Source organism: Symphodus melops (assembly GCF_947650265.1).
Source record: "Symphodus melops genome assembly, chromosome: 1".
Classification (NCBI taxonomy): domain Eukaryota; kingdom Metazoa; phylum Chordata; class Actinopteri; order Labriformes; family Labridae; genus Symphodus; species Symphodus melops.
In genome coordinates, this window is record NC_136691.1 from 43,055,432 (window position 1) to 43,080,899 (window position 25,468).

At 38.1% G+C, this 25,468-nt stretch overlaps 2 protein-coding genes across 3 annotated transcripts; both read right to left on the reverse strand.

The window, feature by feature from the left end:
- Positions 1 to 1,788: 1,788 nt before the first annotated feature.
- On the reverse strand, positions 1,789 to 14,885 carry dok2 (docking protein 2). Of its 2 annotated transcripts, none has more exons than XM_079369729.1 (8): positions 14,442 to 14,885; positions 12,963 to 13,100; positions 11,324 to 11,491; positions 9,087 to 9,195; positions 5,402 to 5,571; positions 5,075 to 5,233; positions 3,901 to 4,017; positions 1,789 to 3,578 (listed from the first exon to the last, which is right to left on the reverse strand). In XM_079369729.1, the coding sequence occupies exons 1-8, from the start codon at positions 14,499 to 14,501 to the stop codon at positions 2,769 to 2,771; spliced, it is 1,731 nt and encodes a 576-aa protein (XP_079225855.1). In that variant the 5' UTR covers positions 14,502 to 14,885; the 3' UTR covers positions 1,789 to 2,768. The 2 variants fall into 2 exon arrangements, with proteins under 2 accessions (XP_079225855.1, XP_079225854.1); XM_079369728.1 differs by having other exon boundaries at positions 1,789 to 3,590.
- Positions 14,886 to 15,806: 921 nt separating this feature from the next.
- LOC306836335 (bile salt-activated lipase-like) lies at positions 15,807 to 25,398 on the reverse strand (the record flags this gene model as incomplete). Its single annotated transcript, XM_079363360.1, has 12 exons — positions 15,807 to 16,052; positions 17,171 to 17,278; positions 17,626 to 17,823; positions 17,991 to 18,194; positions 19,912 to 20,095; positions 20,569 to 20,692; positions 21,320 to 21,427; positions 21,554 to 21,684; positions 22,827 to 23,024; positions 23,604 to 23,723; positions 24,462 to 24,609; positions 25,339 to 25,398. 12 exons carry the CDS (start codon positions 25,396 to 25,398, stop codon positions 15,968 to 15,970), a joined length of 1,668 nt encoding a protein of 555 aa, XP_079219486.1. The 3' UTR covers positions 15,807 to 15,967.
- Positions 25,399 to 25,468: the final 70 nt, after the last annotated feature.

A 25,468-nucleotide genomic window follows, 5' to 3' on the forward strand; every position in this document is an offset into this window, starting at 1 on the left:
GTAGGACACAGCAGTATGACCTCACTGTTTTATTTCTCTGGTGTCATGAGTAAAAGGTTTTCTTCAGCTTTCAGGCCAGTGAGTTCATGCACAAACATACACAAACACAAACACACGCACGCGCACACAGACACACACACAAGTGATGCTCTTTTTGTTTCCAGTTGAGTGTGTTGTAAAGTGAACAGAGAAATGCATGCTGGGACGCCTTTGTAGCCTGCTGAGTACCTTGGGGGGCAGTGCCAACGTGTTTGTGTGTGTGTGTCGGTGTGTGTGTGTGTGTGTGTGTGTTTGAGTGTGTGTGTGTGTGTGTGTGTGTGTGTGTGTGTGCGCATGCGTGTGTGTGTGTGTGTGTGTGTGTGTGTGTGTGTGTGTAACTGGTTGTACTGTCAGAAGTGTCGGACGGTATCACAGTCATACAGCAGCCTTGGGCCATCATAGCAGTCACACAGTTTTAAGAACGATCTGTACCAGTTTGCCGAGAAAACCAACTGAGACATTTTTAACTGTGATAATTAATATTATTCCTCTTATTATTATTTCCATCTTCTCCTTTTTTTCTTCGCTGTACTGGTAGCCTACAGTACAACTCCTTCAGTGGACAACTAGTGGCATCACTGGTTGCTGCTGAAACTAGCTTTGAAAGTGGTCATAAGAATGAAGCTGGATAAAAAGACGACAGATAAAATGCTTTAAAGATCCTTCATGCTTTATCTGTCAACTCCAGCTGATCCAGACAAGAGGAGACCACGTCCACTTGGGTTCCCCATCAGATACATCTTCACAGAGACAGTCCTGATGTGGTCAACACACGGTTCAGTATTCAGTAATTATTCAGCATTTCCATGTAAACGGATCTGCGTATCTGTTTTTTTACATTGATTAATTATTAAATTCTTATGCAATTATATGGTTGCTCATTATCGGTTGGCTCGGTTGGCGCACACGTCTGTTTAATTATGATTGTCCCTGAAGTTACAGTATGTAGATGTGTGTGTGTGTGTGTGTGTGTGTGTGTGTGTGTGTGTGTTTGTGTGTGTGTGAGAGAGTGTGTTTGTGTGTGTGTGTGTGTGTTTGTGTGCGTGTGCTAATGGATGATCTGAGGCTTACCGTTTAACACAGAAACTTTGCATAATTAAACAGAAAAACACACACACCACATTTAAACACATCAAGTAGCCTATGATGGTCATGAAAAAAACATGTTGTCAACTTCTTATAAACCAACATTTATCTCACTTCAAAAAATATCGTACATTAAAGTATACTGTATAGGCCTACATCTAGAAGACAAACATTATTTTAAAATCAAATACAGTTTCAGAGTTGTATATGATAAGCATTTTGCCTTTTTTAAATTTATTTCTTTCATATTCACTCAGATGAAAAAAAATGTAAAGAGCTAGTTTGGAACCAGTATAATTATACATTATATGTTATCCATGTAAATATTAACATGTTAAAGTGTTGTTAAAAAATGTTGTTTGTAGTCCAGCCTTGGTAGGATGCTTAACAAAATTGCGTGATTACATTATTTATGCAGTGCACAGTTTCCTCCTCAACAATTGGATATTAAATAGTTTTCCTTGAAATTGTGGTAAGCTGGTGAACAGTGTTTCATGTGTATCCACAGTTTCCAACTCTAATGAAGCCTATAAAATGAAACATTTGATAATGTTTTCTATTATTGTTTGACTGTTTCCAACACTGAAAGAAATCAAGTCCCATTATTCAGTCAAATCTCTCCAAAAGCAACCCCCCAAAAAATAAATCATACAGTAGACTATATCTGATCTCTGACTGTTTAATTGTTGGATAACTTTGATTTAAAAAATAAATTAGATTTCAATCAAAGTACAAAAGAAAATATATATCAGAATGTATTTTGTTTTTACATAGCCATTCATTCATTCAGAAGATATCTGTATACAAAGCTAAAAATAAAAACAGAAGACACATGAGTCTGATGATGTTGACAGTTTCCTGGTTTCTGGCACTAGCAAAATATCCAGATAACATATTTGTCATTGACGAAACCAAATATGTGAGCTTTGCTGCCCTCTGCAGGATGGTTTCTCTCACTGCACAAAATCAACTTTATTGCAAAATGTTCATTTAATCAAAATCACTTCCATTAATCTACACTCATAAATAAATACTGATACAACAATACTAGTTTCAACATACTTCAACGTGAGAACGTGTAGTTCAGTTAGAAATGAATAAAATTTGAATAAAATAAAATAAAAAAGTTAGTGAAATGTATAAATAAATTCAGCTGGTATTAGTTAAAAGGGATATAATGATGATAATGTAATTCTTGAAGGCAAATGCACATGAACAAAATATATCAGCTTAAAGTTTTTTGGACAGTGAAATGTTTTAATTTTTTCCAAGTATTTCCTAATTTTACAGGAAGCCCACAGAGTTAGTCCTTTGTGTAGTGAGTCTCAAATCTCTTGTTTTTCTCAATCAGTTATCCGTAACTATCATCGAAAGTAAAACAAGAAAAGAGGGCCCAGATTTCAAAATTCTGAGTCATTTGAACTTTAGATAACTGAGCACGGCAAAACAAACAAAAATATAATGAGCTGAGCAGAGAGTGCCAGTTTTGAACTATATACTGAATTTACATACAGAAGCCAGCTATATAATCCTGGTCGTTCAGAGAGAAGACAAGCATCTCTATCATGAAGTCTTTATCACTGATAATTGATTAAATATCTGAATTATTTACTGAACCATGTTAATGTTCTCTGCTGACTCTCCTACGCCATCTTTACATTCACATTGTTGTAAGGTGAATCACGTTGCTCCCCTCTCTGCTCCTCCTCATCCTCATGTTCCTCCTCCTCCATTTCTCCTTCTTCTTTGGTCCTTTGTGTAACAGGACACACCCTCTGCTGTCTTTTAGGTACAGCGTAGTCATCTACACAGGGATTGTATGGGTATTCATGACCTTTAGGGTCAGCAGCTGTACCCATAAACTTCCAGGCATCTCCTCTCATTTCCTCAGGGTCGTCGTACTCAGAGGTGGGAGGTTTCTGTACAGCAGGAGCAGCACAGCCTTCAGGCTCGTCGTAAATGTGATCCACTTTCCTGTAAGTCCCTCCGAGAGCTTCAGCATTGCTTGGGAAGATGTTTCTGATCTTCATCTCATCTATGCTGTCATAGAGCGGGTCTGTGCTAGACGCTTCCTGAGACTGATGGGAGTTCAGGATGTTGGTCATGACTTTCATGGCGATGGTGTCAAAGGGGAGGGAGTATTCAGGCTCTGGGGGGATGAGAGGGGGAGTGCAGGTCCGAGCCAGTCCGCCACCTCTTTTCTCTCTCCTGGGAGCTTTCTCTGGGGCTGGCATTGTGATCTGGGAGTAGGTCTGGTCAGGGTTGGGCCTCAATTTGGAGCTGAGGTTTGAAATAGAGGCTAGGTTGGGGTCAGAATCGGGTCCAGCATGAGGCAGAGGACAGCTGGAAATCATCTTGACCTGGCTCTTTCTGTGAATGGGGAGATCTCGAGTCTCCAAAGTCAAACTCTTCACACCAGTCAGCACTTTGTCCACTGGAGGCTCGAGATGTGTCTGAGAAAAGAACTGTGAGAGATGTAACCAATCACTGATCAATATACATATTTTGTATATTTCAATTGCAAGTGGGGAGATAAGCCTAAGTTGTTTCTTGGTTTGAACACCTTTGAAACCTTGCATTCTAAACAATGAAATATTACTTATTTTGTTTGTTTACACACAGTGCTTGTGCTGGTAACGGCATGTAAATTCACAGACTGGGACACTAATATTAAGTTTTTGCAGAATCAAAATGAATATATAGATGTGTAAGGATGACTGAGTTTTGTTACGGCCTTTGCAGAATCACTATGGACAAGGCTAGAGAGATTCATACCAGCAGGGGGCGATGCTGTTGTTGCTGTGGTGAAGAGGAGAAGCTCTCCTCTTCTTTGTGAGGACTCGTCTGAATATTTGAAGGGTCAGTCACCATGCTGTACACACCATCAGCTGCCTGCAGACCAAAAACATGCAGACAGTTTAACTCATCCCATATAAAATTTACAAATTCTATTACACTTGATATTATAGCAAAAGTTAGGATTTGTATCGTTTAGCAAGCTTAAAATGATACAGAGTGGAATAGTTAGTTTTACCATAGAAATCCAGATTATATTATCAAAGTCTTTGTACAACTCTGTTCCAAAAAAGTATGCCCGTTTCAAATGATGAGGAAAATCAGGAAACTAAGGAGATCAATCTATAGCATTTTAAAAGCAGACTGCTTTACTCTTCTAGTTTAGGGTCTTCGTAGTCTTGTTAAAACATTTTACATTTTCTTTGGTGAAAAGTTGGGACTTCAGACATGCCAGTTTACTCTTGCACTTTTTTGAAAACCTGGATACAGAGTTGTAGAAAATATTTTATCTTACAAATCCTGAATTAAATCTGAACATTTGCATAATATTTTAAAAGTCTGGACTTTTACTATGACTAGTACTACTGCATTCACTACTTGTTTGTTGCAATATTGTCCTTTATATTCCCCGCCCCCCATTTATATTCTTCTATATATACAGTACCCTATGTTGCTTTCTTTTTTTTTTTTTAATCTATTCTATGTTTTTGACTTTTTTAGTTCTGTATTGCCTACTTCTCTGTCTTGCTGCTGCAACGCCTGAATTTCCCCTCAATAAAGTAATATCTTATCTTTTAAACATTGTTTATCAAACCATGTTTTTAATATGACATAACTTTCTTTTTTTCTGAAACAACTGTAATTATCCTGTAATTATTGTAAAAAATATTGAAATATTGCCATTTTCTCTATGTCTCTATATTTAGAAATTGTGATTTTATTTTATTTTTTAAAAAGAGAATAATTTGAGGATTTAAAGGTTTATACGCAAATCCAGACTATATTCTTACTGTCCTAATTTTACTCTTCAAATAAATACTCTTAGAGTCTACATACATTTTTTATTTTAAAAAAAACACAAAAAAAACAACATTGTTTTATTCAGAAACTGGTGAGGAGGTAGGCTCAAGTTCTGGGGTTTCTCTGGACTCACCTGTCCCCCTCCTGAAGTCTGCCTTTGTGGGAGCGAAATCCGCTGCAGGTTGATGGCAGATTCTACAGCCTGAAAGAGGAAGTTCCCTTGTTTGGTTTCAAACTCAAAATTCCCCTCGCCGGAGTCACACCTGCGACCGGCCTCGAAGGAGAAGGTAGACTAAAGGAGAGACATCAGAATTAAAATCTTAAATTTAACCTGGATCAATGCTGTTGGTTTGGTGTGTGTGTGTGTGTGTGTGTGTGTGTGTGTGTGTGTGTGTGTGTGTGTGTGTGTGTGTACGTGTGCATGTGTGTGTGTGTGTGTGTGTGTAGGTTTGTGTATCACCTTGTCTCGTCCGAAACGACGTAAAAATCTGTACGGCCAGGCGTACATAACGTCTCCTGTCTTATCCAGCATGAGAAGAGCGTCGGCGTCTGCTCGCAGGACAACGTCTCCTTTCAGTCTGCAGCGATCAGACGCCTCTGTCCTCCGAACACACACTTTGAAGACACGCACTGACGTACACAGGAGCAGTCACACATACACACACACATACACATTATACACATTTTCAAGTATGTCATCTCTTACTCTTAAGACTCTGAATAAGCGCAATTTCTTCTATTTGTCTTGTAAGTTCTTACTCATAGCAACAATATTCAGCTCAAACAACTAACAAGTTGGGGCAGTCTGTGCTTTTAGTCTGTAAGGTTAAATCAGGACTTGGAGATGTTACCAATCCTACAGGCCACATAACAAGTAATGAACTGGTTAAAAAAGAAGTTGTACAACTGGACTTTTATAATGAGCATACAATAAGAGCATTGTAAATGAACAGAAATCGTCGTACCTTTCATGTCTTACAGGTTATGTAAAGTTCTTCTTTGTAAAGGCAGCTTCAGTATGTACTATTATAAACAGACAGTTCATGAAGTACTACACAGAAGATTTGTGCTACCATTGGAATAACTTCTTAGCTTCCTGCAATTCGTTGCTACCTCTAAACTAAAAGTTTGTTTTTTTTTAGCATTTTTCACAGATAGGATTATATAGGTATACATGTTTAGATAGTTATGAAACACAAAACACCTTTAACAGAGGAAAGAGGTAAGAAAAACGGGCCGGAAAGAAAGAGAGTGGAAAGTCAAGAAATGTACTGCCTACTTTATTTTTTACATGTTCAGAAGTGTGACACACACACACGCACGCACACACACACACACACACACACACACACACAGGTGTGCACAGCAGTTGTTGGAGGATGTGGGGAAACAGTTGCAGCTACAGCTCTACATCATGACCTTAATTATACACTAAAAGTCATTAAGTTCACCAACACTGTTGTACAAGAGGCTACTTGTCCTAAATTATGTTACAGTATATTGCACTTGTATTGTGTCTTGTCATGTCATCTTGTAAGAAAATAATGTGAAAAAAATCCATCAGTCAACCAAAAATACGTGTATTTATTTGTTATTAAGATAATGTTCTGAAAAGAAAAAAGAATTTAAAAGCAAGTTTGTTTTTTACTTTAATAGAATCTGATATATTCATGGTAATTTAAAACGTTATTATCCTGCTTCTTTATTAAATTAGATATAAGAATCTTTTGGCATTTGGGTTAGGGTTAGTGTAAACGTAATCCTGTCAGAACTCATATATGGACACACTTTACCATTTTTGAACAGTAAATCTGAATTCATTTGTTATATTGAGTAATATTGTGGTGTCTGTACGGCTATATTAATTTTCATGTGCTTATATCAGAGTGAGGTTTTATAAAGAACAGAGTTTTGGTTGACCTGGTTAGTCCACCAACACCTAAATATAAATAAACAATCAGAGAGAGAGAGTCACCGGAAACCGCAGGATGACTTAAATAAGAAACTGTTTGTAATTTTTACTTACGTGTGATTCTGTTGTAATATAACATAGCATTATAATGCATTTGCTGTAACATTTTTGTGGAGTTAAATTTGAGTATCTTGTCGAGGACAGCGTCCTGGTTTGAAAGGAAGTTGTCCTGTGAAGATAACTGTTAGAGCCGTTCTGCAGAAACTGGCCACAGCAGCTCTGCAACACCCTGTGGCAAGTTGCACACTCAACAAACACACACACACACACACACCGCAGCAGGAACTAAAGAAAAAAGAAGTTTCCACTACCCAAAGTTCACACTAACACCTGCTTAAGAGTGTTTAAGGGTAAAAATACATTACGTCAGTAAAAAATGAGATTCAGTTAAAACATATTCATTGGAATAAAACTGAAAACTGGTCAGACATTCGGAGTCTGTCGTGAACAAATAGTTTTTATTTTTCGGAGTTTTGGAAAAAATACACTCTAAAGGCTAAACATATTTCACGTACTAACTAAAGTAATGGCCATAATATGTGCACATAAAACGAACTGCTCCACACTTAAGAGGAGTGGCAAACACAAAACGCTGCTTTCTACTCTTATGTCTGTTTTATTTTTTGTCAAAATAACACCTTGAGCGTCTTTTTTGTAAGTTATTACTCTACAGGATGCCCTGTCTTCATTTAATCACATCAGGCTTAGAGCTGGAGCTGAGAGGGATTTTAAGCCTCTTTAAAAATTGTTACAGTACATTGTTCCCACTGAGTCAATCAAGTCAGCTATGTGCCTTATTGTGAATAATACTTATCTGATTACTTCATAAAATGGAGTTCAAATCAAATCAGATGAATTGTCTAAAAATGTAACCAATTCACCTAAACAGACCTATTTCTTTTTCAAACCATGCTGTAGGCTATGTGAGTGCCGGGTGCAGACAGCCTCAAGTGGACAGTGGAAGAACTGTAGGATTTTCCACTACTTCATCAGCGTTTTTTTCAAAGTCACAGTCATGAATCTTCAAAATAGGAACACATCACCTTTTCGCCTGACCACATCTAATTTTAAAACAAACACGGCCCTAGGTGGTAAGGGTCACAGAATTTCTGGTCTGACTGACATCTGCAACAGTGAATTAACATTAACCATGAACTAAGTTATTGCAGAAATTCTATAACAGTAAGGGGGTGCAAGTTCATTTGCAATACAAACAACATAGACGCTGTGCATGGTAATGACAGCTGCCTCCAGACACTTACTAGGCCTTACTAAGGGCCCTAACGATAGGAACCGAACAATAGGACCCTTAATTTCAGAATCACTATTCACTTGTCAGCATTTACAGTAACTTTAACTCAGTTACTTTGACTCAGCTGTTAACATAACAGCACACACATTTGATCTCATACTATCAAATCATTATCATTGCAACAGTTGCTGACATCACAAAATATATATATATATATATATATATATACACACACACACTGCTCAAAAAAATAAAGGGAAGACTAAAATAACATACTAGATCTAAACGAGTGAATTCTTATTAAATACTTTCTTCTTTACATAGTGGAATGTGGTGACAACAAAATCACACAAACACACATACATATATATATATATATATGTATGTGTATATATATGTATCCAATGTAGCCAATGTATCTCTTATGCCAATGTATCTCTTAAGATTAAGAACGTGTGTGTGTGTGTGTGTGTGTGTGTGTGTGTGTGTGTGTGTGTGTGTGTGTGCTTGTGTGTGTGTGCTTGTGTATGTATGTCTGCTGCAACATGATGCATCACTTTGGCCGCAGGCGTCTAAATTTAGCTGCGCAGGGAAAAGAGCGAGAGAGGAAGTGAGGTTTGGTTGGAGGTGCCACAGGAGATGGTGACTAAAAGTTGAACTCAAAACTTTATTCAAGAGATGGTTTCAACAAGTTTTTCATACACACCCTGAAGCTCTGTGCATGTAAGCACAATTTGAGGAACTAGAACTTTACTTTATTTATTTTTGCTTCTTAGTACTACATTATGGACAGTTGTATACACCAAAGGCATCTGTGTACATAAACTCAAAATACAAGTGCAATGTAAGACTGCTACAGTGAATGTAAATCTCCAATGAGCAGCAGACAGACGTTAAGTTGAGACAGCGAAACTGTCTTACCTGTCTCTCTGCCGCTGTACAGTGAGTTGTCCTCCATTCCTTCATCTTCATCCACTCTGTTTCCTCTCTGTAGGCTGCCTCTCTTCACGCTGTGCTCCATCCAGCTCATCTGCACCAACAAACACGTACAAGTTGACAACTGTTAAGGGGACTTGTGCTTACTTACATCTTGTACCAGGATAACTAATTATCACAGGATGTGTTGTGTTTAGAGGAGTTTTATGTCTGTACAAGGACCTGAACATTCAGGATCTAGACTGTTCCTCTTTTAACAACATCTCTACTTAAAAAGCTCTCTTTATTACATTTAAACATGTCGGTTATATCAAAGTTAGAAGTACTGGCAGCAGTTGAAGGAGCCAGATGTAAAAATGGGAGGCAGTTAAAAGATTTATTGAAGTACACATACGAGAGACTGATGATATATGGCCTGGGATTTGGTGAATTAATAAACTATCAGCTTCAAAAAAAAAATCTGGATTAAACTGGGAGTTTAGTGGTGCATTTAGTGGAGAGCTTGGAAATTGCATATGGAACCTGAAGCCAGTCGTTGGCATCTTATCGGGAGTTTTTTCCAACGATTGTATAGAACATAGACACAGTCTCAGTGACATCATCTGTTGGTTTCGATAGAAGTGCTATGAAGCACAATGATGGTTATGTGAATCAATACAGCAATTAGCTCTTGAAAGCCTTTTTTATCAAGCTGTGAAAATCAATCTGTATTTCTCCTGTTAAAATGGACATTTTAATATGTAGCCTAATGTTGGTTTCATTTTTCAACACTAGGGGTTATGTCTTAGTTTTGTCCCAGAAAAGTTGGCTCTCCCAATGTAAATGGACGAACATACTTATTTTTTGGTCTTAAAACTAACAATTTAATGTGATTAACTCTTAAATTCCACCTTAATCCATGTCAAGTACGAACACAAGTTGAATTATCACTTTAAGACAAGTTTAAATGCATTTTCTCTTTGCCTGCAAAGTACAAGTCTGTTTCTGATCTGTAGTAATGTGATCGTTTCTCTCAGACTTGAGTAGATCAATGAGACTTAACATCGTGAGAGTCTGACAGAAGCTGCTGTCCGATTAGCTGTTTGTGTGTGAAGTTTACATTTCCTGTCTCAGAAATAAAGAGGAAGTGAAGTTGTGACTAAGGACAGTCAGCTGTCTGCAATCACGCTGCTAATTATAACCACAAATAGAATCCGCTTTTTTTTTTCACATGAACTGTTTCCATTAACATTTGATCTGCTTTTAGTCACGACTGTTGGTTTTGTAACCACTTCAGTGTGTCAGTGTATTTTTGTGTGAAGCCACGACATGATTTAAAAAAAAATGTTTTCTCACCCTAACCTGAACACCAGCTGTTGAATCAATGTCATTTCCATGGCAACAAACTACTTTTCAGAGGCAATAGCACATATTGTACATACATGAAAAACAGCCAGTTCATTTAATATCACCTTCAATCAACTGACAGTGAGTAGTGTGTTAAAGTCACTACCCTCTAAGTAAAACGGTGCATTGTGTGCCATGATCTCAGAGCTCAACCACATACTTTGGCATTATGTTAAATCAAAGAAAGAGAGAGAAACGCTGAACACGTCATTAACCCAAGGGTTGAGGTCAGGGAACATAAAACTGGGTGAAATGTATTTAAGTCAGTTTGTTAACATGTCATGATGGAGATTTGTTTTTTTTCTTTTTGAAGAAGAAGAAATTTAACTTCAAGTCTGGATCAGTCACGACAGAAAACCAACTGTTTTCACAATGTGTGACCCTTTGACATCCTGACATCATGCCTTTATTCATAGAGCGATCACATGACATCAGTTCAGTTTCTGTTCGAGTCCTTTTCTCTACTCAGTGCATTCACATTATATCCGATCCGTCGCAACTTCATATAAACTTCCAGTTTATTCCAAACTGACCAATTTGAACAGTAGCGTTCAACTGTGTAAATAGGATGATCTTTTGCAAAGAAAGCATAACTTCTCAAAACAACAGTTTTCGTGGCTTAAAGACATATTTTTGTAACTGCTTTTTTATTTCAGATGAAAAATTCATAACTCCATGTACATATCAATTTTTTTGTTTTTTCGAAGAACAACTAAAATTGCATGTGTATTTGTAGCTGTATGTGTCTGTTGGTGTGTGTGTGTGTGTGTGTGTGTGTGTGTGTGTGTGTGTGTGCGTGTGTGTGTGTGTGTGTGTGAGTGTGTGTGTGTACCTACAGGAAAAGCTATCTCACACAGTTTGTGTGTCCAGTCATCCAGGTGTTGTCTCTCTGCAGCGAAGATGTAGATCTTCTCAGTAGTCTCAAGCAAAAATGGACCAGTGTCTCTGGGACACCCATCCATGTCAACCTCCGACACCCTGATACAGTCAGCCAGACGGATCACCTAGACACAGAGAGACTCTTATCACCATGGTAACAGAATGTATTGCCACAGATAGTACATAAAGAATACATGATGTTTGCCTTTTTTATGCTGTCACAATCAGCAAAACAAAGCCCTGAAGTTGGGGAATCAGAGCGATGCTACTTCACTATGTGAGAGTATGCACCTATTACACCAAAATGTAAAACACCCACAGATCCTGCTGTGATTGGGTCTCCTTTACACTGAAAGGAGGGTAGCAGAGTCATGACTGTCTACAATGAGTACCTGCTGGCTTTGTTATTGTCAGGCCATGTTTACATCGGGTTTACATTGGATGGGACGTCCTTGGTTGTAAAGATGTTTTGTCGGGGACTATAAAAAAAAGGAGAATAACATAGCCTACTCATTGCTTATTTGCATGTCACATAAGCCTCTTGCACTTAATGGTGCTTATGGTGTGTTCTAATAACTCCTTAGTGCGAGCGCGACTGTGGAGGGGTTGGAGGTGTGCGGCTGGAGGAGAGGGGAGGCGTCGCCAAATAGCCATTTGTTTTGGTTTCATGGTGGTGCTCAAGGTTGTCATCTACTGGACCAAAAAGTCAGACATTCTTTCTTTAAGATTTGGCAGCATGCTGGAAAATGTCCTGTTTAGCATTAAGTAGATGACTAAATGAGACTCTGAGGAAAATACATTTATTATTAATTGTCAATTTCTCTAGATCAACAGAAACCTCTGCCACCCTCTTCAAAAACAAACTCAACATTCCTTAACTATATGACATGGATAGTCATAAGATATGGGTGTTTCAATACAAATATATGTTCTTATCTTTCTTCTTTACATCATCATTTAGAAAACATTTCTAAATCATTTTCCCAGATTCGCATACTACCTGTTGATCATATTCATCTTTCTTTTAAATGTGAAATTCTAAAAGACACATTGTTCAGAGCTCATCATCTTCAGACACTTTTAAAAGGAAACATTTACTTCATGAAGTCTATTTTTTGTTTGTCAAATCATTTCTTTTTCCTGTCATTAATTCTTTGGGGATTTTTTTGTGACAGCCTTGACCACAACCTCAGCTTTTTTTGTGTGTGTTTCCTCACCCATTCTTGCATCTGTTTGTTTCTGTCTGTGTTTGTGTGGCAGGCGCTCTGCAGTCCTGCCTCCTTGTTACCTGGTCAAGCCTCTCCACCTCCTCCTTTTGTTGTCTTTTTAAAAAAGTGACGTCTCTTGTATAAACCTGTTGAATTCTTGAAACCTCCTGACACACCTTTTATATTTTTATAATCTAAATGCAATCTTATTTGTGTCCAATTGAAAATAAGAATTATCTTGTCTACAATCTATGAGGCTATGGCAACATAGCAGAACTCAACTTTGAATAAAAGGACAGATTTCAGTGGTCTGAAGTAATGCAAGAGTTAAAAGGAGGATTAAAAGATCACAGCTCAGACCAAAACAGTCAAATACAATATAGTCTACCTTCTTGTGTTCCTGATGTTTGCGAAGGTTTTTGTCATTCTTCTCTACACTTCCTCCATCTTTACACTCAAAGTACTCCAGCCTGGATATGGAACAGGAACTTTCTCTGAACAGGACGGACCACACACGCTTCCATTTCTACACACACACACACACACACACACACACACACACACACACACACACACAAACACAACAACAACATTAATGTGAGAAATCGTACTGCTAAATAAACTGCAGGCCCTATATGCTATGAAAAATGTAGCTGTACGAAATTATAATTTGCTCCAATGGACCCTGAAGCCAATGGACAACTAATGACACACTTCAATTGCAGCAACCTGAGAAGTAAGAATGGTGTTGAGAGACACATAATAGGGTTAGGTTTGAGCTGCATTGTTTGCATGCAGATTCCTGGTTACTTAAATAATTACGAGGATTTAGCTTATACGAATGTGACTTGCAAAAAGGATGTGCATGTCAACTACTTGTTTCAGGGTGAAACTAAGATGCATTGCTTGGTGACATTTTTCTGTTGATTTGGCTCATCTAATGTCCCAAACGCCCTGCAGAGACTATATAGCTCTTTTACAGAAGCGTCTTGCTGCTATTCTACAATATAAAAATAAGATCAGTATCATATCAAGATAAGTGTACAGTTATTACAAGATATTTTCATGTCACTGGAAAAAAAAAGTAAATATATGGATATACTTGATTAAATAGTGGACAATGGTTGTACATAAATTGTTCACTTTGGTAATACTTTATAAAATTGTGTTTAGTCAACACAAAGTAGTTTGAAAAATTCAGTAAAGCAAATTAAACCCTTAAATAAAGCATGATAACTTACGTTGTTGTCACATAAAAACATATTACGTTATAAAGTCAAACCAACCCTCTGTAATCTTTATACTGCTACACCTGACTTCATAATTTTCCCCTGTCCAAATTAGAATAGCCACTAGCATTTTGACATAATAATAAATAATATACAAACAAATACTAATGTGTCGCTCAACAGTCATACAGTGCTGGATGTTAAATGTACTCCATTAAATGTATCTGTACTTTTGTTTCATGGTTTCATAACCTTAACCAATGAGAGACAAGCACAGCTAAGTAGTGTCTTTGATATGATCTAAGTGGTGTGATGTTGAGTTCAACTGCTTTCACCAAGTGTGCCCTGAGAGGTCTCAGCCTGTGGCAGAATCTTGTAGTTCAGGAACTAAATGAAAGCAGTGAGGAAGTAGTTAGCACTCAGTGTAGCCTAACTGTCTGTACCTTGGCTAACTAGCGAGTACTTAAAGTCAGGCTCTTGCATTGATTCAGTTTGTGACGATTGCAAGACAAGAACCAGAATGAATTATACCTATACCCTGCTGCTGACGCTACTTTTGTTCTTTACGCTGCTCATAGAGTTACTTTTGCATATGTTGTGTGATGATAAGCATAAGCTTTATACGAGGGTATTTGTACCTTTCCAAACCTCTGCTGCTGCAAGTAGAGCATCCCCTGTTTCCTGATGTCCTCCTCCATGATGAGACAAATGTCCACCTCCTCACCTTGCCTCCCCTCCTTTTCCTCACCTCTTCTCTCTCTGCTCCTCTTGGTACTCCACTGACTTAATGTATCTTCTCTTCCCCCCCCCCCTTCCGAGTACCTCTCTCTTACTTGTTGCTTCCTCTGTCCTCCTCTCCTTGGTGTTAACCTTGTTTCTCTTGCCTCCTTCTCTCTTTCTGTGGTTTCTTTGCTTTGCTCCTCTTCACCGCCTTTCTTCTGACTCCTTCCGTGGCGCTTTTCTTCATTAGCTTTTCATCCTTCTTACTTTTGACCTTTTTGTTTTGTGTCCCTCTTTCTCGTTCTTTCTCTGTTTCCTCTGTCTCTTCTTTAATCCTCCAGACGTGGTTCTTTTCTGTCCTCCGGTCTCTCTCTCTCTCTCTCTCTCTCTCTCTCTCTCTCTCTCTCTCTGTCTGTCTGTGGTGTGAGTGTGAGGCAGAAGGAACGTTGAGTGTGTCATCTGCTTCCTGCCTTCACACTCTTTTGCAACATGTAAAGCAGAAAAAATTAAACCTCGACTTCCTCTGTGTCACAATTGAATGGTTTTTTTTCTCTCTTTTTCTCATTACACCATTTTTTCTTTTACAAAAGTGTTCCTACTAACCACCTGTCCCTTCATACAGACACAGGTCATCATTAAAACATAATTTGGAGTCATGCCCCCCTTGTGGCCATATGACATACCTGCAGCTGATTCAGTCTGACTCAAATCAGCATGTATTTAGATCCTGATGTACCACACAGTAATACACAAACTCACAAGTTAAAGTGCTGGAAGGTGATTGAACAGCTGCTGTGAATGTGATTGCAGACTGGCCTTAACCTCCTGAGACTGGGTCACAGTACAACCTTTCCATGCTAAATGGGCTTGAGCTTCTACAGAACGTTTCAAGTCACTGACGAAGCAGCAACATGAGTTTAAGTGTCTTGCCCAAGGACATATCCAATATGGAGCTTCAGGAGCTGGGGCGCAAAAACCTCCGATCTTAAGGTTGAGAGTCCACCCATTTTTACGTTTGTACTCCTACTCTGTTTTGTTTGTATCATCTATCATTAAGTGACCCTGATAAAAAGAAAATAACTATCCTTGTTGATTAATTAAGTTTATTGTTGCCTCAGATGTTAAGTGGAGAAATGACAAAATTCCAGCATACGGATTTTAGCCTAATTTATTACAGACTATTAAAGAAAATAAAATAATAAAGAGTTCAGTGTCTGTTTATGCACTCTGATAATCTATAATAAATGTGTTTGCTTCTAATAACCATTATTTTTCTTCTCTTAATGATACAACACATGTTAATTCCTGCAGTTTGCAATAAACAGTGTTTCAGCTGAGGGAAAGAACTACCAATAGTACAAAAGCACAGAAATTACAAAACCTGTTTTAACAGACAGTAGAATCAGTTTTCCATTAATTGTTTATTCTTCGTTCCTCCACATGCTTATTCTTTTTCTTCCCTCTTGATGGATGGGAAAGAGTTGTAGGTTTGGGTCCAGTAGTTGACGTAGTAAGATCTCAGGTCATAGCTAAAGGAATGACAAACATGAAATTAAAAATTTCTATCTCAGATGTCTTCTGACTCAATCTCTCAAAACATGTTGTTACCATCTCAATAAAACACAGAAATATTAGACTATAGACATGTCTAGCAAACTAGAGGATAAGGGAAGTATGATAGTAGCACTGAAAAAAAAATATATAAAAAAATGCATGTAGTGTAGAAAGAGGTGTTGAGAGTAAAGAGAATTTTTTTTAAAGTATACAGTTTTAAGATATTGTACCCTAAATAAATGCACAGTTTACACTTGAGCACTAATAAGGGTACAACAAATCAACTTGAGCTCATTGTGAATAACACTTATCATTCATTAAATCAAAACAGATGTGTCACCAAAAACTTCAGCCCCAGTAGAGTGGGGGCTGATTGAGAAATGAGCTATTCTGACCTATTTTGTATTTTTTAAACCAGGCTCTAAACATGTCCATTTCTTCTTGTTTGACTGGGTGTGTATGTGACTTCCTCAAATAAGTTTTAACACAAAATAAATTGCTAACTCTAAATTCCCCATGTTTGTTTCTGCAGAAAACTATTCTGAATCTGCACTACTTACCAGCTCTTCCAACCTGAATAAGTGGCGCTTCATAGCCAATAACAACAGACAGCTCAGCTCTGACAAACTGAACAATAGAGCTAATTGGATGTGGATTCCTTATGTAATGATAATTCACTTGTTAGACTTTAATTATGGTTTAAAATAACTGTTTTGTAACCTGTAACCTGTTTTGCTTTGGCTACCAGACAGAAAAGTTAAACTACATAAAAATCAAACATTGGACTGGAAGTCACTGCCCTTTGCTCATCCATCCAAAACAACCACCCAATGAGTTGTGACTTATCCTTAAAACACCCTACACCAAGAGAAAATAACACTCCTCATTGCAATCTACAGTCTGAAACACAACAGTACATCATAACAACAGTATACCTTACAACACAAAAACACAGGTCATAAGGTAATGAGGTGAATAAGTTCAATACACAAGAGTATAATATCTCAAAGCGTCACATGTAGCATGTAAGAATAATGTCAAGTTGAGTAACAGTAGAGTGGTCGCAAACAGTAAAAACAGTATTGTGCATTACCCAATGGAGGACTTGCTGATCTTGTTGTTGATGGTCAGGTAAGGTCTGTGGTATTTAGTGAATGGAGGCCAGGCCACTGGGACTCTACTCCCGCCTGTATTGGGATTACTGTAAGGGAGAATAGTGAGAGGAAGTGTTTTTACTTCTGCCATACTCCTAACCTGTTTTTGATTATTTGCTTCTGTGTTTTCAGATTACCCACATTCCAACTGTTAAAATGAACTATGACTTTTTTTATTATATCCTGCCATGTGTGAGCCTGCAGTGTTTGGTTCTTGTATATGTTTGTATACGTTATTCTTAGCACAATCTAATCAAAACCTTTTCAAACAGGATCAGGACCACTGGACCAGTAAAGAACAGTTAGTCAACATAGTCTAGTCCTTTCAAACCTCTGTCAGAGACAGATATGGTTGTGTTGATCTGTATGTTTGCAGTGCAAGCTGGGAGTTTACCCGGTCCTGGCAAAGTTGGTCCAGTATGCGATCATGTACCCAGACAGGTCTCTGTGTCGGGGGAAGTAGACAAGTGGGGTGGCGAAGGGTTTCCCAAACAAGTACTGCAGGTCCTCAGCATGCTCTGCCTCTACCCAGCGAGGGAATCCTGGGATACGAGTCTCCATGTTGAACAGGTAGGAGTAAGTATGGGCTCCACTGAGGGTCAAACAATATACAAAAAAAGGTTACAATTTATAACACAGCACCAGATTAAAAAAACCTTGTCAAGTATTTTAAGAGTAAAAACGGTATAAAGAAACCAGAATGTGAAACAGGACTAAAAAAAAACTTGATTTTACACCAGTGAGAGCAGCAGAGCTGACCTTGTGTTGTTGGCGTGGAGCTGAAGGGCAATCTGAGTTGGAACCAAGAACAGGAAGTCAGTCTCCATGTCAGCCACAGTCTTTTTCACTACAGCCTGCTCAGGAGCTGAACCCCAGTGAGCCGTGTAAACACTGTAGGCGGAGGAGACAGCAGCATTTCCCTTCTCCTTTGTCAGACCATTTAGCAGACCCCTCACCTGCTCCCTAAAGAGCTCAAAGAAGGACACACAAGAGCAGGTTAAACAATGACATCATTTCTACTACATCTTTTAAACTGTTTAAACATATTTGTTATCATACTTCAAAGAACACAATACAATTCATCCAGTTTTAAGCAATTTGTTCGCTCAGAAATATCCAAGGTGTGGGGCTGGATTAGCTCAATTTGTTGGGCCCCATGCACACACAACTTTTGTCCATTTCACACTGGTAAACAGCCATTCACTGCACATTATTTTATGTTTTTCATTGTCCTGTTGAGTTCATCCCATTATAGTCCTCTGTATATATCTCCCCTTATTACTTTGGAATTATATTTATGTTTATGTTGTATACTATTTTATTCGGTTTTTGACTTTTTTTTGACATTATGACTGAGCTGATCATCATGGGATAGTAACACCAAGTCCTAGCAAGAATTCTGTTAACATTTCCTGTCACTCTTGTGCTGTCCTCTCAGAGGCAAAACAAGCTGAGTTGCTTCTAAAAATGAAACATTTATATAGAGCTTGAAATATAGCCTGTAAAACATGTATTATTTTATGCTGTTTCTAATCAGATATAAAAACAGATTTAAAGTTAGTGAGGGAGCTTTAGATTTGCCGGTATTCTATGTTTAAAATAAACAAGTTTTGCTTGACATGTACAAGGTCCAGATTTGAGCCTTGTGGGAAATGTGCATGACAGCAGTGGAATTACAGCCAGAAATGGCTACATTTTGTACTTTTTAATTTTGTGATTTTTGGTCAAAAGTTGTCTTGAGGTGGTGTTATCGGTGCCTTGTATCTAGATTTTAAAAAGCCCTTTTGCCACAGTAACCATGAATGTTACATGTTACATTTTATAGCAATAGCTGCTTTGTTCTGTTTTGTTAATGTTAACAGACAATGAGTAAGATCCTTTACCTGCTAATAAGTGCTCATTTACCAACTGTACCATTGGGGTCCTTGAGGGAGTCAACCCATTTTTGAACACATGAATTGGTGTAAAAAATGATTGTCAGCTGCTATAACTCTTGATTTACAAAAATCCACCTGCATGTACAGCAAAGACAATTCAGTTCATTCTGATATTTTGATCCGTGGTGAAGTAATCCTGTGACTCATGTTAAATGTAAGGGCATTACACTTGACACAAAAATGTCTTTGAAAAACAAGAGAGTCATCAAACATGTCAAGTTTAATGGGAACATTTTGAAGAGCATCAGGTGTCAGGTATCCTCATCATCTGCAAAGCTCTTTGGATGTACTATGAAATTTCCTCATTGTCTTATTGCATTATAACCTGTTCTGAGGCAAGTGTCACTACACTTAAGCCGTTATACTCACTCAAAAAAGTATTCTAAAAGTACACGATAAAAGCCAGGGGATTATCATCACTGTAATGTCTTAAAGAAAAGTACATTTCTCAACTAGACTTATGTCTGTCTGATATATAACATTATTAACAATCTTGCAACTCCACCTTCTGGTTAAAATAAATTCTATAATCATTAATGATGTTTATTAATCATTCATGTTTGATTGTGCGCTGCCGCACATATGTAAACATTTATATTTTCTATTTGAACTGTCTCTGTCTAAGAATCGTGAAGTTGTTAGTGAGTCTGGTATCTAGATCATTTCACTCTTTGTTTAACCCAGTCAATACTTACATTTTGCATAAACAAGCACACAGCAGACCACTATGTTTCAGTACTTACACAGTGGTGGCATTTTTCATATTGATAGAAGGAACATCAACTCCAGCAAAGATATGCCCATCCATGCTGTTGACCCCAGCCAGGTAATCAAACTGAGCTGCATTGTGAAACAGCTTACTGGGCTCATCTGGAATAAAATCACCATCGATCACTGGAGCCAGTTCAAGGAGATCCATGACTACACCTGCAGGGAGGAGAGCAAGACTGAGATAGAGCTCGACATCTATTTGGGTTTATTATCCGTTCATTTGAGCTGCAAGCCCTCTCTTCAATTCAGACAAAAACTATTTGGCACACTTAAAAGATATGTTTTCACCTGGTGATCTAATGCTTTAAGTGAGAGACTCTTTGAAATGTGTGTATGTGTGTGTGTGTGTGTGTGTGTGTGGACACACACACACATGAAACAACACATTATGGTGTGCAGTTCAGCTTCCTTCATGACCTAAAAAGGTCAATTATACACCATATTGCCAGCAACTGGTTTAGAGCTGCTGACTTTTTTTTCCCATTGAATCAAATAGGATCAAGTGCTTAAATTGGCAACAGCCGACCACACATATATTGTGCATCCAATTGTGTGATTAAAATTGAAAGATAAAGTGGTAAATATTCATGGCTCAGTAAGTATCTTTTCTGTCTTAAAGATGTTCAGACCTTTTCCGAGAATAAGCAGAACATCAATTTTTCCAGCCATTGTTAAACCAACAGGGTCAGTCATCTTCAGGCATGTTATCATCTCGTCTTCATCGCTTTTCCAGCAGCCAACTTTACGAGCAATCTGCAGAAATAGTTAATATTGCAGTTGTGAAACTATATTATATCGTATTGCAAGAAACTATATATCTTAATGCAAGATATCAATTTTACTGGTATCAATTTGTTTTCAAATGTATTCATTTTAATTATCCTTACTGTCTTAAAAAAGTTTTTCTCTCAGAAGTTCTGATCAGTCTCTCTTCACAGTTCCCTCTGTTTTCAAGGCAGTCGGTAAAAAAGCTTTTATGTTCTGTGTCCCTTCCGATTGGAATAAGTTATCTTTAAATCTTCGTTCTTTTACATCATTTTACTTATTTAAAAATACTTTGTTTTCTTATCTTCAAAATGATTGTGTATGCTTTCAACAATGTCAGCATTGTTTTCTGTGTGTATCAACTGAACCTCTCTCCTCTAAAGGTGTCTAGTCTAGAGCTGTACCTGTTGTTGTGGTTTTAGTTTTAATGTTGTATCTGTTTTCTGTTGCATGTAGTATTTTGCTTATTTTGTCTTTAGTGTGTCAAGTTATGTTCTGGGACCCTTTAAAAACACGGTGATATACCTCAAGGGGCTGATACTAAAACATCATACATTTTAAATAACATCATTTTGAACCATATAGATAAAATAAAGATAGCCGAATAATGTAGACCTTCTTGGTGAGAGCCATGGGGTTCCTCTGATGAGCCCAGGGACTCAGTGCCACACCACACTGTGTGATTGCTCTGCGAAATAAACCTTTACTGTAAGGCGACAGCATCTGAGGGGACAGATAAGGACAAGAATTACCATTATGGGACTCATCAGGCAGGGATGGTGTCGAAACTCCTCCATCTCTGTTTGGTTAATGATCATTTGAACTTCCTGTCACCTGCTCGGTTCTTACCTGGTAGCTAACACTGGCTGCTCCAGCTGATTGGCCAAAGATGGTGATGTTATCAGGGTTTCCTCCAAATGCCTCAATGTTCCTGCGGACCCAAGAGATGGCAGCATGCTGATCCCACAGACCGTAGTTACCTAAGAGGTAAAGAATGTCATCAACTCGTAGGGTGAACCAGCCACAGCCTTGTAAATCTAACCTTAAAACTACACCTATAAGGAGGTGACTCACTTTGAAACACATAGAAGAATTCATAGCTTTCACACCTAACTATAAATTAGCTCAATCTTCTCTGCAGGGACCACAACTTCCATAAAACAGCTCCCTAAAACAGTACAGTTCCAGCCACTAGGATTTTCCTCTCCAAGCTGGTAGCCAGTCAGCTGTCAAGCAAAGACAGAGCAGCCCTCTTCACAGACAGTACGCTTTAAACACGCTCTTGTACCGAATTGCAGGTTGTCACCAGTAGATAGTACTAGTACTATGGTAGTCACTTCCCTCACAAGAATACATCAGCCTACAGTACAATATTAGTGAATCCTGGATCACAGCAGCTGTCGCACAAAGTCACATTGAAGATTTTCAGTGAATGGAATAGTAAATAATTGAAAAGTACACTGCCCTTTTTTATGTGGGGCATCGAAAAAAAAATCAATGCAACTTTTTTGAGGATAGGAACAATGCTAAAAATCTTTGATTTAAACGTTTATGTTTTTACGATGACTAACAGGGTTTCTTGTGAATTGACTGAAATGACAAAAAATACGCACGTTAGACTCACTTAAAAAGCAAACAAACTCTACAATTAAGCTGTTACAAAACCTGTGAATGACTCCCCGACAGCTATTTTAACAAAACAAGAGCCAGCTCCCTTCTCATGCATTGACTTTCCCATTCTCACCACCTATTTGTAACCAAAGTATTGCGACGTCAAATATCGTGACCAAATGCAGAAGCTGAAAGACTGGAAACAGAAAATGGTTTTGATTATGTCAACCCCGTCACATTTGAGAAACACTTAGCAGCTGAGACAACAGAGTGTTATCTGCTAACACACTGATAAGTAAAAAGCAGGAAGGTAGTTTCTTCACGTGAATATTGGGAAACGACCAGCAGGTACCAAAGATACCAGATCAATCCCAGACAGACGTCAAAATGAAAGGGCAAAATCTTTGGATTGTAATTGAGGCTGACAGAGAACTTGGATGTTTAAAAGATGTCAGGTATTGTGGACAATGAGATATGTAATAATATTAGAGTGTCGGTGTTTTGGTCACACCTGGCAGTCGGGAGTCTCCAGTGCTCAGGAAACCCATCGTACCAACTCTGTAGTTCACCGTGACAATGATGACTTCGCCCCTGTCAGCCATCTCCTTCCCGTCATACAAAGAGTCTCCAAGGATTGCTACGTCATTAGATGCCCCCAGCAGGAATGCTCCGCCAAACAGATACACCATGACTGGGAGGTTTTTGGACACTGATGGAGGAGGAGAGAGTTTATTGAAGGGTCATTATGTCAAAGTTACTAACAAGATTGTATTTTTTAATGATAATGTTTCCTTAAGCACTTAATATAGCTTCACAGTGAAAATAAACAATTGCAGATGTTTTCATAGGCTCTGCTTTCTATTTTTCACCTGTCTATTTGTCCCAAAGAGCTCAGCCTGAATTTTTCTATGATTACTTTTCCTTCACCTTTTTAATTCCAGGCTGTTCCTGCTTGTCTGAAGGTTTGAGGACAAATATCTTGATGTCAGGAAGAACCAAATATCAGACTCAATCAGTTTTTAATGTGTTGTGTTTTTCACACAGAGAAAATGAGAAAATAAAGTTGGAGTGTTAAGAACTAATTTGCACAAACTAATTTGTGGGGTAACATTTAAAATGTAAAACTGTGTGTGTGTGTGTGTGTGTGTGTGTGTGGTGTGGTGTGGTGTGTGTGTGTGTGTGGTGTGTGTGTGTGTGTGTGTGTGTGTGTGGTGTGGTGTGTGTGTGTGTGTGTGTGTGTGTGTGTGTGTGTGTGTGTGTGTGTGTGTGTGTGTGAGTTGCGTCATACATCTACTTCCCTGTGGAACAAAGATGTTCAGGTAAAGACAGTCCTCGCTGCCCTGGGTTTTTGTCTGTAGCAGTGTGACCTGTAGGCAGCGATCACGGTATTTCGTCGCCTTCATGACTCCTGAAATCAAAAATACAAACATTTCTGATTTTGCTGTTTGAGCACGGTTTAACTCTGAGTGTCTATATTGTTACAGGACAAAGCCAGATTGAGATTCACCAGGCCTGTAACCTACTATGAAGCAGGATGGAGGAGGTAGGTGCAATTGACAACAAAGAAAAAGGCTGAGAATTGATGATTGGGGAGGATAAGAAATGAAATATGAAACAAGGATGTCAAAAATGTAACCTTTATGTGCTTTTTATGTAATTAACAGGAACTTAAATTTAAAAGAAGCCGGTGAGAAAGAGAACAGTGGAGACATGGGACAGATTAATATCTATAAACTTACTGTAACTGAACAGTTCAGATATATTTAGCTGAGACACTATGAAAGTTATTTTAAGTACATATGGGAAAGTGAATTAAAAGCTCAGAATCTGCAGAGGACAGAATTAATGTTTTTCTGCAAATATCTATCCCAATGCATATTCATCCCCATGCTGATTTGTTTATATTTCTGATGCTGGCTTCCTCTGCACCCTTGTTTCTTATTAGAGAACTCAAAAGGTTAAATGTGAGTTTTACTCAACTAAAGCACTATTGACAAATTCATTGGAAACACTGCCAGTCAAAACATAGCTGAATTACTCTATAAAAAAGGAAATATCTGACTAAGAGCGTTTCTATGATGGGCTGCATATTAAAAAGTGAGTTTTCTAGTTTTAAATGCAGCCAGAAATGTTTAAATGTTGTTACCATCCCATCCAGGGTGTGGTTTTGGTTTCTCCCACTTTCCAGGGACATCAGCGAAGGGGATTCCTTTAAAGACATCAACGGTACTGAACAGTCCCATCCTGTGACTCTTCCCCTCCACCTTCCCCCCCTCTGTCTGCACCACACCAAGCTACACACACACACACACACACACACACACACACACACACACACACACACACACACACACACACACACATACACACACACACACACACACACACACACATTTCAACAACAATCCTGAACTAAACTTAATTTCACTCAACTCAATGGTCACTTAGACAAGTGCAGCTGAACAAACAGTTTTGTTGACATGTCGGACGTGTTATCTCATTTGTTGGAGTTAAATGTTCTGTCATGCTGGACAAAATTATACCATTTTCACAAACATAACACTTCAATCAATTAAATAAACACCTTTTTATTGCAATATTTATTTATGGGACAATTTGTGCAATAACATTCCATCCTTATATGCACTGTATGCATACTGCTAGTGTTCATACTGTTTGCACAGACTTACACCGTTAATTTACTGGCATTTCAACTGTTCCTTTTTTTTACGCATATTTTTTACTGGCTCTTTAATTGATGCATTTTTTTTACTAGCTCTTGATTATTGTTTTGATGCATATTTTTCTTCTACACTTATATTTTTATCTATTTTAATGTTTTTGCACTGTGTGATTTATCCTGCTTTGCTGCTGTAACACTGTAAATTTCTCCACTCGTGAGATGAATAAAGGATTATCTTATCATATCAAATTGCAGAGAATTATCAGATTTAACGAAAAATCTAAGAATATAAAAAAATGCTTAAAATTTAAGTGTTAATTTAAATTGAAGTCAAACTTACCTTTGCAGCTGAGGCTGAGTTCAGCCAGACGCTGAACAGAACCACCAATAACATCATCATCCTCACCTGTGCAGTTACTCTACAGAACACAGTATTTATACTCTGTGTGCCTCCTATCTCCAACACAGCC

Excerpts from the sequence above, each read along its gene's own strand:
- dok2 (XM_079369728.1), bottom strand. The coding sequence starts at position 14,501 with ATGGAGGAGGACATCAGGAAACAGGGGATGCTCTACTTGCAGCAGCAG. Across the intron at positions 9,196-11,323 it reads TGTGTGAGATAGCTTTTCCT|ATGAGCTGGATGGAGCACAG; the intron begins GTAGGTACACAC and ends TTGTTGGTGCAG. Across the intron at positions 5,234-5,401 it reads GTCGTTTCGGACGAGACAAG|TCTACCTTCTCCTTCGAGGC; the intron begins GTGATACACAAA and ends TCTCTCCTTTAG.